Source organism: Desmodus rotundus, chromosome 8, assembly GCF_022682495.2.
Source record: "Desmodus rotundus isolate HL8 chromosome 8, HLdesRot8A.1, whole genome shotgun sequence".
Classification (NCBI taxonomy): domain Eukaryota; kingdom Metazoa; phylum Chordata; class Mammalia; order Chiroptera; family Phyllostomidae; genus Desmodus; species Desmodus rotundus.
Window position 1 is genome coordinate 98321117 of NC_071394.1, and position 18178 is coordinate 98339294.

An 18178-nucleotide genomic window follows, 5' to 3' on the forward strand; every position below is an offset into this window, starting at 1 on the left:
GCAGTGGCTGGCGGACCTGGCAATTCCACATTTGTGTGTGGATGAACTGGGAGGAACAACTGGGGAGTGAGACAGACCACACAATCCAGGGTTCCAGTGAGGGGAAATAAAACCTCAAAACCTCTGACTGTAAAAACCTGTGGGTGTTGCAACCGCAGGAGAAACTCCCAGCCTCACAGGAGAGTTCATTGGAGAGACCCACAGGGTCCTAGAACATACACAAAACCGCCCACTTGGGAATCATCACCAGTAGGACCCAATTTGCTTGTGGGTAGTGGGGGAAGTGACTGAAAACAGGCCAAGAGCCGAGCAAGTGGCATTGTTCCTTCTCAGACCCATTCCCCAAATACAGCGCCACAATGCGGTGACACAGGTTGCCCCACCCTGGCAAATACCTAAGGCTCCACCCCTTATAACATAACAGCTGTACTGAGACAAAGAAATATGGCCCAAATGAAAGAACAGATCAAAACTCCAGGAAAACCACTAAGCAACGAGGAGATAGCTAACCTATCAGATGCAGGGTTCAGAACACTGGTAATCAGGATGCTCACAGAAATGGTTGAGTATGGTCACAAAATAGGGGAAGAAATGAAGGCTATACAAAGTGATATAAAGGAAAATGTACAGGGAACCAGCAGTGAAGGGAAGGAAACCAGGACTCAAATCAACCATTTGGAGCAGAAGGAAGAAATACACAACCAGAACAGAATGAAGAAACAAGAATTCAAAAAAATGAGGAGAGGCTTAAGAACCTCCAGGACAATTTTAAACGTTCCAATATCTGAATCATAGGGGTGCCAGAAGGAAAACTGGAAGAGCAAGAAATTGAAGACTTATTTGAAAAAATAATGAAGGAAAACTTCCCCAATTTGGCAAAGGAAATAGACTTCCAGGAAGTCCAGGAAGCTCAGAGAGTCCCAGAGAAGTTGGACCGAAGGAAGCACACACCAAGGCAATTCCTAATTACATTACCCAAGATTAAACAGAAGGAGAGAATCTTAGAAGCAGCGAGAGAAAAGGAGACAGTTACCTACAAAGGAGTGCCTATATAAGACTATCGGCTGATTTCTCAAAAGAAACCTTACAGCAAGAAGGGGCTGGAAAGAAGTATTCCAAGTCATGAAAGGCAAGGACCTCCATCTAAGATTACTCTATCCAGCAAAGCTATCATTTAGAATGGAAGGGCAGATAAAGCGCTTCCCCAATAATGTCAAGTTAAAGGAGTTCATCATCACCCAGCCCTTACTATATGAAATGCTAAAGGGACTTATCTAAGAAATAAAAGATAAAAACTATGAACAGTAACATGACAACAAACTCACAACTATCAACAACTGAACCTAAAAAAATCCCCCAAAACAAACAAAGCAAACAACTAGAACAGGAACAAGAATCACAGAAATGAAGATCACATGGAGGGTTATCAGTGGGGAGAGGGATGGGGAGAATGTGGGGGGAAGGTATAGGGAATAAGAAGCATAAATGTTAGGAACAAAATAGACAGGAGGAGGTTAAGAATAGTATGGGAAATGGAGAAGCCAAAGAACTTATATGTGCAACCCATGGACATGAACTGGGGGGGGGGAATGCTGGTGGGAGCGGGGTGGAGGGTGGAGGGGAATAAAGGGGAGGAAAAAAACAATGTTTCTTGTATCTTCTTCAATGTCTGTATTTTTCATATTACACGACTGTATACCTTCTGGACAACCCTCGTATACATTTTTAAAAGTGGAGAATAATGTTAGGTAAATATACTAAAACACTCACACATAGAGATAGCTGGACTTCACTCCCAAAGTATCCAATTTACTGGGTTCTGGGTGGGGCCCAAGAATTTACATTTCTGACAACTTCCCAGGTGATGCTAGGTATGGTTGGCCTGGGGACCACACTTTGAGAACCTCTGCCTTATGTAATTCTAGTGATTTACTTATGTTTGAAATTGTGATAATTTCTAAGTTAGAAAACCCAAAATGATAGATTTTACTGAAGATTGGGAAAAAAGACAGGGAATATGATAGGTGGGTGAAGGGTCATGGGCAATGTGGAAATTGCAGAGTACATTTATTAAGCATTTCAAAAGAGGGAGATGAAGAAAACAATACTTGAAGAAATAACGGGAGAGCATTTTCTAGAATTAAAGCTGCAGGAGACAGACTCACCTGGGGCTGCCTAGAGTGTCTGAGAATATGGCTCGTACACTGAAGTGCAGCCTCATGAAGAAATATTAACCTGGTCCACTCCAGATTGACTTCACACACGGTCAGCGCCACCGTACACATGCCGTGACACCTACCTGCATGTGAGCGAGCCCCCTGTCCCAGCAGGTATGCAAGCATAGCCCCAGGTGGGGAGTCAGCGGACCCGGGTTTTAACCCACATTGCGTAACTCCCCAGCTGTGTGACCATGGGCATGAGTTGTCCCTCTCTGAGCCTCAGCTTCCTTATGTGTACGGTGGAATAATATTACCCATAATAATAATACCACCTGTGAGGCTGAGCAGATGGTTAAACACAGAACAGCCGTGAAGTTTCCATCTGTGGTGAGTGTTCCAAAGAATATTATTAAGCCCAAGAGCAGAGGTGGCGTCTCCCTTGGGAGCAGTGACAAAGGTGCAGCAGGTGGCAGGAAGGAACCCCTCTGATAGGCCACATCCATGAAGTGGAAGATTTCCAAAGCAGAAGGTGTTGCCTGAATGGAAATGGAACTCAAGGCCTTTTCTGTCCCCTTGCCTACAGACGATGGGCCTTACTCCAAAGGAGGCAAGGACGCAGGAGGAGCCGATGTGGCCCTGGCTTGCCGCAGACAGAGCATTCCAGGTAATGAACCCTCTGTCCTTCTTCTTTCTCTGTCCTGGAGGCACAGAGGCTCTGGGTGGGGGTCAGACAGCATTGGCTCTGCTACTAACTTGCTCTGTGACCTCAGACCAATCACATAACCTCTCTGATCCTCCTCTGCAAAAAGGAGATACTTCACCCAGCGTAATGCAGCCAAGTGCCCTTACCAAGTATTTGCCTCACTTGTCTCGGAGCTGGGGGCCCAAAATTGCCCCATGCTGCCCCCTCACCCTCCATATGTCAGCAGAGGAGTTCCGAGGGGTCACCGTGGTGGAGCTGATCAAGAGAGAAGGCAGCACGCTGGGCCTGACCATCTCAGGTGGCACCGACAAGGATGGGAAGCCCAGGGTCTCCAACCTGAGACCTGGGGGGCTCGCAGCCAGGTGAGAAGCGAGGCTTGGTGGGAGCAGTGGGAGGGGGCTAGAGGCCAGTGGAAAATGTTCTGGGGCTTTGGGTAAAGCAATAAAGCAGCAGTTTCCCGAAGGACCCAAGAGCTTGGTGTCTGCAGAAGGCAGCCCTCAGTGGTGACTGTCACTCCAGGCCCCAGCTTCGCTTTCCTTTTACCCCCCAGGCTGACTTGGCCACAGTGCTCCATCTTGCCAGGCCCTCCAGGCCTTTGCCTATGCAGTTCCCTCTGCCTGGAAGTCCCCTTCCCCATGACATACTCCTGGCAGACCCCTATTCATCCCTCCACATCGCTTCTGGGAAGCCCCCAGCCCCAGGCTGGGACGGCCACTGCGCTCCCACAGCGCTGCGGGCCACTTCCGCATGCCTGGCCCTGGATTTCCCGTTGTTTCGCCTCTATGGACCATGAGTTCCATGAAACCTGGGAGTTAGCCTCTCTGTCGCTGCCTCTCTGGGCCTGCATGGGGCAGGCACTGAGAAGCGTCCATTTGAACAGAACAGATTAGTGGGGGAAAGCCCAGAATAGTGTTAGGGATTAGCAAAGGAGGTGACGATCCGGCCACTCTGCCGGCTCAGCTGGGGCTGGTTAGGGCTCTGAGGGTGACCCCCGAGCAGGAGGAAGAGCAGGCAGACCAGCATCGGGGGGAAAAAAGAGTCAGGCCTGGGTGTCACACAGGTCTAGGTTAAGATCCTCGCTCTCCTGCTCACCCCCTGTGTGACCCTGGACATTGTCTGACCTCTCTGAGCCTAAACTCCCATGTGTAAAGTGAGGATCGGGGGACACAAGGGTTCAATGGAGGGCGGGTGTAAATGCTGGCCCCTGTCACCACGCGTGCACTCTGGCCTCGTTGCTCCCAGGAGTGACCTGCTGAACGTGGGTGACTACATTCGGTCAGTGAACGGGATCCACCTGACCAGGCTCCGCCACGATGAGATCATCACCCTGCTCAAGAATGTGGGCGAGCGCGTGGTGCTGGAGGTGGAGTATGAGCTGCCCCCGCCCGGTGGGTGCCCTTGGACAGGGAACTTTCTCCACTGCCTTGGTTGTGGGTGGACACAGCTGCCTCCCCACCAGGACCTGGGGGGTGGGGGTCATGCCACCTGGAGTAGGTGGGACCTGGGGACTGGATGCAAACATCTATACCTCACCTAGGGACTTTGCCTGCAATTGCAGTATGCTGCCACCAGGAGGTGGCAGGGCCCTGTTTATAACCCAATGTCATTTTGCTTATTTGGTTTCCAGATTTTTTCCTTTATGGGGGCATTTTGGGAACCCTGACTGTTCTCTGCCCTGCCCCTCTCCATGCCCTACCACCCTGCGCTGAGTACAGCAGCCTAGGGTGTAGCCTAGCCCTGAATTTTCAAAGTTGGTCTAAAACCTTGAAATTGGGTTACTGTCTGGAATTCAACCCTGGCCCGAGCCCTCCAGCCATGGATTCAAGCCTGAGTCCCGTGTGGGCATGGGCAGGCCCTTCCTCTGTCCAGGTGAGGGATGAAGTGGGTGTTAGGAAGAGCGTCCCTCTAGGCCTCACTTGTCCTGCCTGTTAAGTGGGGGAGAATTTGCCCTCTCTGATCTCTGTGACTGGTCACCCCTCTCTCCTGGAATGAGCTCTGGGACATCTGCCAGCTCGGTGATGTGACTGAGAGACTCAAAGGAGTCCTGCATTTTCCCCCAGCCCCTGAGAACGGCCCGGGGATCATTTCAAAGACAGTGGACGTCTCCCTCTGCAAGGAGGGCAGCAGCTTTGGCTTTGTCCTCAGAGGTGAGTGGAACAGTTACTCTGGGGCCGGGGGCAGGAAAGTGGTTAATTCTAATTCTGTGTCTGTTCTGTTTTGCTTTCATGAATCTATATATAAATCTGATATATCAGATAGAACTTGCTTCTGACTTTAAAGGACCCAGCACGATTAAGCCAATGTAAAACGGAAAATTTAGCCACGCGGTGAAGTGTGCATGGTTAGGGGAGTGCGAGGGAAAGGTTGTACCAGAAAACAACAGTGAAAGCTGCCGCTGAGATTAGGAACAGTGTTGGCAGCTGTCTAGCCATCAGGGCGAAAGGGGAACTAGGAGAAGAGCACAGGAGGGGAGCAAGCCACTTCACAGGGCGAGGACTTTGGTTACATTCCCTGCTTTTGGCCCCTGCTCTGGCTGGCGGGAGGTGGGATTTACCATTGGTATCTCATATGAGGGTCCGTGAATAGCAGACAAGGTTCTCAAACAGATTTAATTAATGGATGCTGCTTAGAGGTTGGGTCAGGGCCTCTGGGGATAATGGCAGGTGTGGGTAGAGGGTTTTCTGCCTCTCATTGAACTCTGTCCAGGAGGTGCCCATGAAGACAGCCACAAGTGTCGCCCACTCGTCCTCACCTGCGTGCGGCCCGGGGGCCCGGCTGACAGGTGAGCCTGAGCCAGAGGAAGCCTCACAGCCTCGCACTGTGCAGTGAATGAGGCAGAGCAGGGGCCATCATGCCTGTTCTCTGGAGGAGAGAATTGAGGTCCCGAGAGGGGACACCCTGTGCCCATAGTCACTCAGGGAGTTGCTGGTGGAGCCAGGACTAAACCCCAAATGAGGGAGACCCCAAGCTCTTCCCTCCCCAACACTCTGTTGTCTCTGGGGACCAGGGGAGAGCGAGCCTCGGTGTCATGCTACTCTTCCCCTCCCTGGCCTTAGTTTTGCCCTCTGGGGCGTGGGTCCAACTTTGTAGCCCTTGAGAGTTGCTGTAAGAGATTTTGGGGCACGGTGATCGGTGTCACTGTGACCCTGTGCAATCCAGTGCCCTCCCGCCCAGTCCTGGCTGCGCTGCCCACCCCGGCCCTGACCAGAGTCACCGAGAGGAGAAGGCACGGGGCAGGAATGCGTGCGGTTCCCAGCCCCTGACGTCCCCAGTGGGAGATTCCTGGCCATTTTAAGAGAAGCCTGGAACAGCCTTGTCAGAAATCTAAATCGGTCCTGGGACAGGGCCCTGTGACAAGCTATTCATAGAACCTCCCAGAATAGCTTTGGCCACCTGCTGGGGCAGGCATTCCAGGGCAGGGATTTGACCTAAGCCAAAGCGGACCCCATCGCGGGCCCCACCCTGGGGCCCCTGATGAATTGATTCCCAGACACATTTGTCACCAGGACAGAATCACTGCTGGGAAACCAGGGTGGGGACAGTGGGAGGGGACCTCTTTGGTGAGCAGTGAGAAGCACGCACTCCACCCCACTGCTGGCGCTGTGTGGCCCGGGCAGGGCCGCTGCCCTCTCTGGACCCTGGTGCCCTCTTCTATGTCCAGGGTAGGAGCGGGGTGGCCACCTCGAGGCCATCCCCAGCTCCGCCATTCTAGGGGTGAGCTAGGACTGAGTTCTCAAGCACCAAGTGGGGAGGGAGATGCCAGAGCTGACCCGACTCCCACCCTCATTTGCTCACGCCACGTATCCAGCTGTGCATTCATAGTCACTCATTCTTCCACTCCCTCATACATTCCTTCACTCATCTGTTCCGTCCCTTTCTCCTTCACCCACTCCCCGCCCCTCCTCTGTCCTCTGTGCCCACCTCTCCCAATGCCCTCTCGGCAGGGCTGTGCCCAGTGCTTGCGCCGGGCCAGGCCGGCTGACCAGGCCCTTCCCTGCAGGGAGGGCTCTTTGAAGGTGGGTGACAGGCTGCTCAGCGTTGACGGGATCCCGCTGCATGGGGCCAGCCACGCTGCGGCCCTGGCCACTCTGCGTCAGTGCGGCCAGGAGGCCCTCTTCCAGGTGGAGTACGATGTGGCCATTCCAGGTGAGCTGGGGTCCTGAGGGCTAGTGCTGGGCAGGTAGAGGCCCACGGGTGGGGGGAAGAGATAGTGGGCACAGATTCTCACCACTGCAAAGGCTGTGTGACCTTGGGCCAGCCACTCAGCCTCTCTGAGCCTCTCTGGGCAATAAACACTGTGCACCAGCCGTGATTTGATGTATTGTGGGATTCTGGTGCAGGCGATACACACGAAGCCTCTGTTCTCATGGAGCTGACGTTATGGTGGGGAGAGATGGACAGTAATCAGGGTGAATCAAATACAGGGGGTGTCAGGTGGCAGCAGTGCCATCACACATTAGGGAGGGGGATGGGAAAGGCTGAGGGAAGGCCACGGGGGCCGGACCAGGTGCCTGGGGAGGAACACGGTTGGGGTCGGGTGCAGGAACTGTGGTAGAGGTCAGGCTGGCCCGATTTGCTGAAACTGGACATGGCGGTGGGGCCGAAGCAGAAGGGACCAGGTCTTGTTTTTGAGCCACTGGGCGGGTCGACAAGGGCGCCATTTTCTGAGGTGGGGAAGGGCCGCAGTGGACACTACAATTCAGCTGGCGTCCAGCAGGCTCTCGATAACTGTGAGCGACGTGGTGCTGCCCCTCACAGCCCTGGGGTCAAGCTGAATCCCTGCCCTCCCCTGCTGTACAGCGGCTCTGTGAACTTGGACAAAGAAAGCCTTGACCTTGGGACATCTTGGTTTTCTAGTCTGTAAAATGGATGCAGTGATCCCTCTCTAGCAAAAAAAATTAAATCAAAACAGCAGAGTGAGGCTGGAGATGAACGTGCTCAATATTTGCCTTTTAAGCTCTTCTTTCCTCCTATGTGCCAGATACCGTGGCCAATGCTTCGGGGCCCTTGATAGTGGAAATAACCAAGACACCTGGGTCCGCCCTGGGGATCTCGCTCACCACCGGCTCCTACCGGAACAAGCCAGTCATCACCATCGACCGCATCAAGCCGGCCAGTGTGGTGGACAGGTGAGGCGCATGCACAGTGCAGGGGGCAGGCGGGGGGAGAGGCCACCCAGAGTCTGTCTGGCCAGACCAGCCTCCCGCTTCCCCGCCCCACCTGGCCAGGAGCGGAGCGCTGCGTGCTGGAGACCACATCCTGTCCATCGACGGCGCCAGCACGGAACACTGCTCGCTGCTCGAGGCCACCAAGCTCCTGGCCAGTGTGTCAGAAAAAGTGCAGCTGGAGATCCTGCCTTCGCCCCACAGTCGACGGCCCCTGAAGCCTTCCGAGGCAGGTGGGTCCCCTTGGGGGATCTCAGGGCACATCTTACGTATTAACTCCTTCTGATCCCCACCTATTATCCTAGCAGGTGGCCACTCTTAGTCCAATTGTACAGATGATGACATTGAGGCACCAAGGGACTGTGACTAGTCCATGGGACCTGGCAGCTCGCTGCAGAGTTGGCCAAGCCCGGGGAGAGTGTGGAGGTGCTGCACAGGAAGGGAGAACCAATGCGTTGAGATAGTTGGGTCCTCACCCCTCCTTCCAAGGATACTTTTTACCAGGCTGGGCCCTCAGAACCCTGCCACAGAAGGAAGAGCCAGGACAGGACCTGGGGCAGTCTGGGAGGAAGGGTTTCACAGCCAGTCTGGATGATCAGGTGGAGCGGGTGGGAGACAGGATCTCTGGCGTTCCCTGGGAATCGGATGCCCAGATGGAGTATGAGTGAGAAGAATTCCTGGGGTGGAAGGCCTGTGAAATATTGAAGGGGAAGAATGCAGGTCTGAACAGGAATAAACTAACCCGATGGGAACCCTGGCACACAAGTTGCCCCTGAGAGCCCAACAAGGGGCAGAAATGGCCAGGCCAGGGACCCCGAGAGCTCCGGGACCATGGCCCTGGGGCAGGTTCCCAAGGCGCTGTGACCAGGTGCCCTCTATAGCTGCACTCCTCACAGCAGACAGACAGGTTCTCAGGCTCCAGGGCCAGTCAGCCTCATTCATAATCATTCTCTACTACCGCCCACTATGGGGCTTGGCTGGGTCTGCTTTCCCTCCCCTGTCCCTGCTGCCGCTGGCTGAGCCCTGAGCCCGACAGGCACATCACGGGCGTCCGGGACACATAAGCAGAATCCTGACTGCCTCCCTTGTCTCAGGGGAAGCTCAGGATCTGCTGGTCCTGCCTTCCTCACTTCACCTGTAGATGGGAGTGCAGCCTGGGGTGGGGGAAGTGTGTGGTGCCTTCGGACTTGCTCAGCCCCTGACGCCTGCGCCTTTCTCCTCTTTCTCCACTGGCTGCAGTGAAGGTGCAGAGAAGTGAGCAACCACATCGCTGGGACCCCTGTGTGCCCTCCTGCCACAGCCCCCGGCCCGGCCACTACAGGACAGCCACCTGGGCCACAGCTGCCAGCCAAGATCAGAGCCGATGTAACGTGACCACTCCACTGTGGCTGTGCATGTTTCCTAGGGGAGGAAACCCAGACTCAGAGATACTAGGGGCCTGCCCAGTGTCCCCTGGCTCATTAGTGATGAGAGGGGCTCCTGTCCCGGCAGCTGGGTTTCAGCAGGTCCGTGAGATCCCCGCAGTCCTTGACACCCACAGCGGGAGATACTTGCCTGAGGCCACACAGCAGGTGGTTAAGGGGCATGGGGGAAGGCATCCCTCTGTCTCCCCAAAGTTGGGTGGCTTCCCGGCACCCACTGTGCAGTAAGGTGGAGGGCCCTGCTGGGGGTCACGGGCCTGTGCTCTCATCTCCCCAGCCTTATCCACGACTCCATTTTCCTCACCGATCACGAACCACACGCTTTCCGGCACCAACCCCAGCACCCTTCCCCGTGGATCCCAGCCCATGAGCCCCCGGACCACAATGGGACGGAGGAGGCAGCGCAGAAGGGAACACAAGAGTTCATGTAAGCCATGTCCTCTTCCCTCCCTTGGGGCTGCCTCCGTGCCTAACAGAGAGATTTGCCAAAGGCTGGGGGGTATCTGGGGCAGGGCCCCGGGTGTGTGGGGGGTGGAGAGTTGTTAAATAGCATGAGGGGTGCACCGCGGACGCTGGGCAGGTCGTGTGCGGCACGGGGACACGTCTGAGTTATGTTTCACATTTTAGTCTTGATTATGGAAAACTCGTAGCAGGTGGTGGCAGAGTCTCGTCGAGGACGGGATGCCTTTCCAGACTCGCACGAAGGTCTCACAGTAACTGCACTTTTCTCTCACTCAGCCCTCTCTGATCCACGCACGTGTGTGGTACAACTGTGTCTTTGTCCCCTTTCTGACATCTAAAAAGATGCCCCTGGGACAAGACACACAGGCCTGAGACTAGCCATCCAGAATGCAATCATGTTATGGTTGCCATATATATATATACATTTCTACTTACCTTTTTAAAAAATTTATTTTCTTTTAGAGAGAGGGGAAGGGAGGGAGAAAGAGAGGGAGAGAGACATCAATGTGTGAGAGATTCGTCCATCTGTTGCCTCTCTCACACCCCCAACTGGGGACCTGGCCTGCAACCCAGGTATCTGCCCTGACTGGGAATCGAACCGGTAACATTTTGGGTCACAGGCTGGCACTCAATCCACTGAGCCATGCCAGCCAGAGCTACTTACCTTTTGATTAGAGGCTTTTCTCTTTATTTATGGAGGTATTTTACTGTTATAAAGAGTGAATAAATGTAAAGGCAAATAGCAGTGAATGAAAATGCAGGAGCCATGTGGAGTAGCAAAAGTCACAAGGATGCCCAGAATTTTTAAATCTTTCCTGGGGAGAGTCTTCCCTTTGTTGATGCAGAAAGCATCCCCAGCTTCCTGCCATGTGAGCTGCGGAGGCTCTGGGAATGATGGAGGGTCAAGCTGGGCCATTTGGAATGGGCCCTGGTGAGGGAAAAGAGGAGTACCAGTCACCTGACACCTGAAGGGAGCTAAATATGGTTGTGAGCTTCCCAGCAGCCAGGGTGAAAAGGAAAGAGATTTCAAAGGCAGCTGAGAAATGAAACACCTTTACCAACCACCTTTGTCAACCAGCAAAGCCCTCGGTGTGCAGGTGAAGAGATTCGGGAACGCTGGTTATAGGTAGGAGCATGTGGAAGCTGGGGCTTTTGGGACCCCTCACCTATCCACTGCCTAGCATGGGTGGCTGATAAAGTTATCATTGTCATTATTGATGATAACAATTAATTAATTAGTTAAGTGACATTTTTGAACACGTGCATATGTACCAGGCACCATTCTTATCACTAGGGGTATAATAGTAAAAAAATAATCAAGATAAATATAATAACACAATATAATAACATAATACCCAACAACATAATATATTATACATACTGTAATGTGTAATGTGAAATCTAACAAAACAGTGTGGAAGGATGTAATAGTATAATGTACTCAGTAATATAATGAAATACAAAAGTAAGTTTTCTTTAATAAATTATACTTAGCATCCATATTTTAAATTTAAAAATATTTTCAATTCCGCTGACATTCAGCAGTATTTTACACCGTTGCAGGTGTGCAGCGCAGTGGTTGGACAGTCACCTACCTTGCAGAGCGGCCCCCCAAAGAGGCTAGTACCCCTCTGACACCACGCAGTTATTACGATGTTATTGACTGTAATCCCCACGCTGTACTTTGCATCCCCGGGACTGTTTTGTAACTGCCAGTGTGCACTTCTTGGTCCCTTTCCAATATCCATATTAATGACACAAATGCATTTTATATATGAACCATAAAACAATATATATTAAGTAATATATCAAGTATCAGCTGCATGTACAGTTACCGTATGACCCAGCAACTCCACATCCAGGCATCTGTCCCAGAGAGAAGGAGACCTATGTCACGTCCACACAGCAACTTATACATGAATATTCATAGCACACTATTCATTAATTTAGCCAGAAGGGGGAAACAGCCCAGATGCCCATTAACAGATGAACGGGCAAACAAATGTGGTATATTCATACAATGGGATGTTTAGCCTTAAAAAGGAATAGAATTTTGGTATATGCCACTGTACAACATGGATGGGCCTTGAAAACCTCATGCTAGGCGGGAGGAGCCAGCCACCAAGGGTCACAAATATGATTCCACTGATATGAAATGTCCAGAGCATGAAAATCTATAGAGAAGAACAGATTAGCGGTTGCTTAGGGCTGGGAGAGATGGGAGGATGTGGGGCTATAGCTAGAAGGAACAGGGCTTCTTTCTGAGGTGATGATTGTACAGCTTGGTGAAGATACTAAAAAGCATTGAATTGTATACTTTAAATTGGTGAATACTAGAGCAGGGGAATTGTATCGCAAAGAAACTGTTACAAAAATAACATAATGCATACGGCAGTATATAGTAGGGTTATAACGTAGCTGACCTAACCTAGCAGATGACTTAACAACGTCCCTGACCCTCAGAACTGCTGTTTTCCAACATGACATCCCAGGAGTAGTCTTCCTTAATCCTTGCCACAGCCCTGCCCAGGGGGAATCTCAACTCCATTGTACAGATGAGGAAACCGAGGCCAGAATGGGCCGTGACCTGGCTGGCACCAGGGCGGTCAGAACTCCCACCCCCTTGGCCCTTGGACCCTAGGTCCTTGGACCGGGGGTGGGCTGGCCCCCACAGGAAGGCCTGGCTGGGTCGGCCTCGCTGAGAGCCATGCCCACCTGCCCCACAGTGTCTCTGGCCTCCAGCACGGTGGGGCCAGGCGGGCAGATCGTGCACACGGAGATCACGGAGGTTGTGCTCTGCGGTGACCCCCTCAGCGGCTTTGGCCTCCAGCTCCAGGGAGGCATCTTCGCCACCGAGACCCTGTCCTCCCCGCCCCTGGTGCGCTTCATCGAGCCTGACAGCCCTGCAGAGAGGTGAGTCCCCTCCCCACCGGGCCGGCTGCTCTTCATGGGCAGCCTGGGAAATTGAGTCTCACACCAGGCCTGGCTTACAAGTTATCTCACTTAACCATCACCAGCCCCATTTATAGATGAGGAAACTGAGGAGCAGAGAAACTAATTCACTTGCCCAGGGTCACACAGCTCACGAGTAACCTAGGACTTGAAGCCCTGTCTGTCTGAGGTCAGAGTCCTCCATGTAAACACCTTGTAAGGCACAGCATCATTCCCATGGAACAGACAGAGAAACTAAGGCCCGCCAAGGAGATGCCCTTAGCCAGAGTCACGTGGTAAATTGCCTGAGGCTCTCTAGCTGTACAGGCAGGGCTGAGTCACACTCCTGCTCAGGGTTCCGGTCTCCCAACGGAATTGTGACAGTGATGGAGCTTCTTGTCTCTGCTGGGCTACCTGGGGTTCAGGTGTGGGCTGCTGCAGGTGGGGGACCGTGTCCTGTCCATCAACGGCATTGCCACAGAGGATGGGACCTTGGAGGAAGCCAACCAGCTGCTGCGGGATGCTGCGCTGGCCCACAAGGTCGTGCTGGAGATCGAGTTTGATGTGGCAGGTGACTGAGTGCCCCTCACCTCCTCCTCATGCTTCAGAACCCTGCGCTCCCTGCTCTCTTTATTCTGCTCTTGCCTGGTGCAGAGGTGCATGCCTGAGCAACAACCGTGGGAAGGCAGGCGCTGGCCGGGGAGGAAGGAGTTCCACACACTAGCATCAGGGTTGATGAGGGATTCTGCACCAGAACTCGGGTTAGAGTTCTGGTCCTGTGATTGGGGCAACCTGTGACCTTGGACAAGGCACAGTTTCCCCAACTCTAAAACAGTGAATGGAATCCTTTCACTGCAGGGGATGTTGCTTGGGTTAGAGGAGATAAATCACATTAAAACATCCACCTAAGACCTGGCCCATAATGGTGCTCGGGAAGTTGTCACTGGATCCACATTGGGTTGGGTCTGGCTATGGGGCCCCCCGGCTGGCAGTCGTGAGGTCTGGGTTCCCGTCCCGGATGCCACTCTGACCAGGTAGATTGATTGTCTTGGGCCAATCTGTCAGCTCAGTTTTCTCATCTGTCAGGTGCAAGAAGCAGGATGGGGTTGGGGCAGTGACCTTTTGGATTCCCCCTAACTGGCCCAGAATTGTGGGGCTGGGTCTCACACAGGTCCACGTCTGTTTATACCCAGAATCTGTCATCCCGAGTAGCGGCACCTTCCACGTGAAGCTGCCTAAGAGGCGCGGTGTGGAGCTGGGCATCACCATCAGCTGTGAGTCCCCTCTGAGCCATACCGTCCCCTCCATACCGTCCCTACCTGCCCCTGGGAGTGGAGTGAGCCCAGCTTCCGGGGGAAAGAATACACCCCCTGGCCCAGGGGAAAGGCCCTCAGTGGGAGAACTGGCTGGCGTGGGTTCCCTGCGTCCTGCACTGCCCAGCTTTGTCCTCAAGCAAACTGGAGCTCCTCAAAGCCTTGGTTTCCTGTTCTGTACGAGGTCTCCAGGCCCTTGGGGTCTCCCCGTGGAGGGAAGTGGCCTGCAGGGCACTGAACACGTAGGCTGGGTTTGGTTTTCCAACTGCTTCTGTGTGCCCAGCGCCCAGACAAGGCCTGAGGCACAGTAAGTGCTTAAATGCACATGTGTCAAAGGAACGAAAGCGAGGACTGCAGAATGAAAAACGGAAAGTGGGCTACACTAGCATAAGGCCATTCAGAACCCTCCCGGGCTCCCGTCTCACTCTGAGTGAAAGCCGAAGTCCTCAGGGCCCAGGACGCCCTTTGTGATCTGGTCTCCGTGACCCCTGACCTTGCCTCCTGCCATCTCCCTGGGTCACACTCCTCCAGCCACTGCTGGCCTCTGGGCTGTTCCCTGAACAGGCTGTGCTCCTTCCGGCCTAGGGCCTTTGCACTGGCTGCCCCTCTGCCCACGCCTCTGCCCCCCTCAGGTTCTGCTCACGCCACCTGGGCAAGGCCCTCTCCACCACCTGGTTTAAAACTGCGCGGCTCCCCGCACGGTCCCTGCCCTTCCGCCTTTTCTCCATCCACAGCACGCCTTCCCACCTGACAAACTATACTGTTCAGTTTTCTCCGTTACCTGTGACGCCCGCTAGATTGGTAACGCCAGGAGGGTAGGGATATCGGTGGGCTTTGTTCACCACTATTTTCCTTCCTGGCACATAGTAGGGGCTCAGTAAATTTTTACTGAATTAAAGAACAAACGGACAATTATAGGATGAATTAATGAGAACAGAGAATGAGGCTGATTAGAACCTGGGAGTCAGGAGCCTGGCTCAGCCTGGGGGTCCCCAGGGGAAAGAAGTTGGGGTGAGGGGAGCAGAGGCCCCACCCGCCTGGCCATAGCATCTGCTGAGGTGGCCTCCTGGCTGGTGTCCACCCTGGCCAGGGCAGCACACACATTGGTGGGCCAACCCCAGGTCAGACAAGGGAGGCGGGGACACCATTCCCCAAGGACCGCCTCTGAGAACAGATGACCAGTACTGCCTGCCCTGTGTGGGATGCTCCTCAGCCCCCATCAGGGCTTGAGGGCAGGGCAGCTGTCCGGAAGGGCTGCTGCTGCTGCGGCTCCTCCTGGCCCCAGGCCCTGCAGGCCGTGGAGTTTAAGCAGTCTAGTGGGGGAGAAGCTGCTCGCAGCCCAGGGACCTCTGGCAGGGCTGCCCAGTGCAGTTGCTCAGGTTGTACATGACACAAGGCTGCCCATTCAAGGTAAACATACAATAGTCTTACATTTCCTCAGTAGACTGATTGGAAGGGGCACCTGTGTCTCACCTGCAAAGATACCAAAATATCTAGAAGGGGATCCAATCACCTGGTCACTCATGGGAAAACCCATTAGCCCAAAGGGATTCTTTTTTCAAGAAAACTTAGCTACTCCCTTAGGGCATATTCCCCGAGAAACAGCTTCCCAGACAAGGAGTTACACGCAGGGGTTTACTGAGGAGACCTCCTGAGGTCAACAGCCGTGACCAATGAGGGATGCAGGACCGGGCACAGGGAGAAGTTGGGCTGCGATGTCGTAGCAGCAGAGGCTCGGCCGGCCCCACTGGAGAGCTGTCAGCTGGGAGGCTTTGGAAGTTGTCCTGGCTGAGGCAGGTAGCCAGGCCTCTGCATCAGCTCGTGGACCAGGCTTGGATGGAGGTTCACCTTGGGTGAGGCTGCTCCCTCGGCCAAAGGGGGTTCCCAGAATGGGATTCTGCTGTGAGCCGCCAGCAGCGCACACCCCCTGCAGCCAGGGAAGGGAGAACCCCACTGTGGCAGAATCACCCAGGTCTGGGTCCCAGCCCTGTGCCAGGTGCTGGGGACACAGATGCCAGTCAAACATAGACACTTAAGGAGCTTCCAGTTTGCTGGGGGATGGGCAAGAGGAAGAAGTGGCTGGTGTGGATTGAGCACCTGCTGTGTGCCAGGAGCCTTCATTGTCTAGTTTGATCTCACAGTGTCCCTGTGAGGTCTGTGGCCGCATCCCCGCTTTGCAGAAGGGGAACTGAGGCACAGAGAGGTTAGCCGATTTGCTCACAGCCACCCAACCGGGCGCCAGTGGGAGCAGGGCTTCTAGCTCCGAGTCCATGCCCCAATCCTGGGTCACCCTGCCTGAGGCTGAAACCATCAAAGGTCAGAGACACGGCCTTTCCTCCTGCAGCAGCCAGCAGGAAGCGAGGGGAGCCCCTGACCATCTCCGACATCAAGAAAGGCAGTGTGGCACACAGGTAGGGGCGCCCCTGGGCCCAGGTGGGGTGAGTAGGCGATGGGGTGGGTAGGGCGCTGGCATGTGCCAGGCTCCATCATGCCCCCCACCCCTGCTCACGCAGGACCGGCACCCTCGAGCCAGGTGACAAGCTGCTGGCCATCGACAACATCCGCCTGGACAACTGTGCCATGGAGGACGCCGTGCAGATCCTGCGGCAGTGTGAGGACCTGGTGAAGCTGAAGATCAGGAAGGACGAGGACAACTCTGGTATGGCCCACCCCTCCCTGCCTCCGCTGGAGGTCCACCCGCTGGGCCAGTGGGTTTCCTGCTTGTGATTCAGGGTTCCCTCTGGCTGAGGGGGGATGGTGGTGGAGACTCCTTGAACAGACAGATGCAGGGAGGGGCAGCACCACAGGCTTCTCCCTATCCCTGGAGTCTGGGACCCTCCGGGACCCTTGTGAGGGGCCCGTATCACCGCCTGGACCCCCATGCCCTGCACACAGCCTACAGAGGAGACCCATGGGGAGCAGCTGTGAATGGATGAGTGGGCGGGGCGTGAATAGGGACTGGACACACCACTGTGTGAGTGGGTGTATGAGTGAACGAGCAAATACTGCAAACTGGGGCACATCTGGGGGCCAGACAGGTGACATGAGTGAGCGAACTGACAGGAGGTAAGAAAAATGACACAGCTTGGGGGACAAAAGGGAGGGGTGAGGACTGTGGCCACTGGAGGGCAGATCCCTTATTCAGAGGGGCAGTCACCAACCCCTGGGAAAGAGGGTCACCTGTGGGCCCATATTTTTTTTAAGGTAAACTGGGAATCTGGTTTCTTCTTATCATGATTAGCGCTATCACCATCATCATTGTTGTTTGTATGGTGTGTGAAATCTACATTTAAAAATATTTGTTCCATGGTTCTTTTCTTTTTCTAAATGGTGTTTGGGTGCAAAAAAAAAAACCATTCTGGAGGCAGAAAATGGCCTCAGAGTCCCAGCTTGCCCCGTCTGAAGTCACAGCACCAGTGAATGTGTGAATTGGTGGATGAGTATGAGTAAGTGCGCCAAGGGTTCGAGGGCTGGGGGTGCCCAGCTCCTGGACCCTGCCCCGCTGGACCCCACCCTGATGGGTGCCGCCTTGCAGATGAGCAGGAGACCACGGGTGCCATCAGCTACACGGTGGAGCTGAAACGCTACGGGGGCCCCCTGGGCATCACCATCTCAGGCACGGAGGAGCCCTTTGACCCCATTGTCATCTCGGGCCTCACCAAGCGCGGTCTGGCTGAGAGGTGAGCCAGAGCCCCTTAGGGTGGGCCAGGGACCCTCCTGGAGCAGCAGCTGGCTCAGGGATTCACCAAACTGGACTCTGACCTTTGTTCCAACATCTGTGCTCTGGGGGCCATCGGGCCTGTCCCTTCCCTCCCCCAGCCTCATTTCTGCAGAGGCGGGACAGCGCCCTGCAGACCTCCCAGCTCCAGATCAGTGCTGGATAGAGGTGTGCTGATCCCTCAGTGCCCTCCCTGCCTGGGGTGGGTAGGGGCGGGGGATCTACCCTTTCTGGAAAGCCAGCACTGTGGGCCTTTTTGGAGCACCTGCTGTGCCTTCGTAGTACAGGGGCCGGCCAGCCCCTGGA

General features: G+C 54.4%; 1 protein-coding gene across 8 annotated transcripts in view; it reads left to right on the forward strand.

The window, feature by feature from the left end:
• The window catches only part of GRIP2 (glutamate receptor interacting protein 2), a 95167-nt gene that overhangs the window by 63412 nt on the left and 13577 nt on the right, over nt 1-18178 (forward strand). For 4 of the 8 annotated variants that reach the window (XM_053929690.1, XM_053929695.1, XM_053929694.1 and 1 more), the window contains exons 2-17: nt 2743-2823; nt 3086-3224; nt 4105-4250; nt 4923-5009; nt 5569-5644; nt 6863-7008; nt 7844-7991; nt 8091-8260; nt 9267-9392; nt 9726-9875; nt 12637-12823; nt 13267-13412; nt 14035-14115; nt 16499-16565; nt 16668-16813; nt 17690-17834. In XM_053929690.1, the coding sequence (XP_053785665.1) occupies nt 2743-2823; nt 3086-3224; nt 4105-4250; nt 4923-5009; nt 5569-5644; nt 6863-7008; nt 7844-7991; nt 8091-8260; nt 9267-9392; nt 9726-9875; nt 12637-12823; nt 13267-13412; nt 14035-14115; nt 16499-16565; nt 16668-16813; nt 17690-17834 (2041 nt within the window). The remainder of the gene's footprint in view (nt 1-2742; nt 2824-3085; nt 3225-4104; nt 4251-4922; nt 5010-5568; nt 5645-6862; nt 7009-7843; nt 7992-8090; nt 8261-9266; nt 9393-9725; nt 9876-12636; nt 12824-13266; nt 13413-14034; nt 14116-16498; nt 16566-16667; nt 16814-17689; nt 17835-18178) is intronic. The other 4 variants (XM_053929691.1, XM_024556488.3, XM_053929692.1 and 1 more) reach the window with 3 other exon arrangements.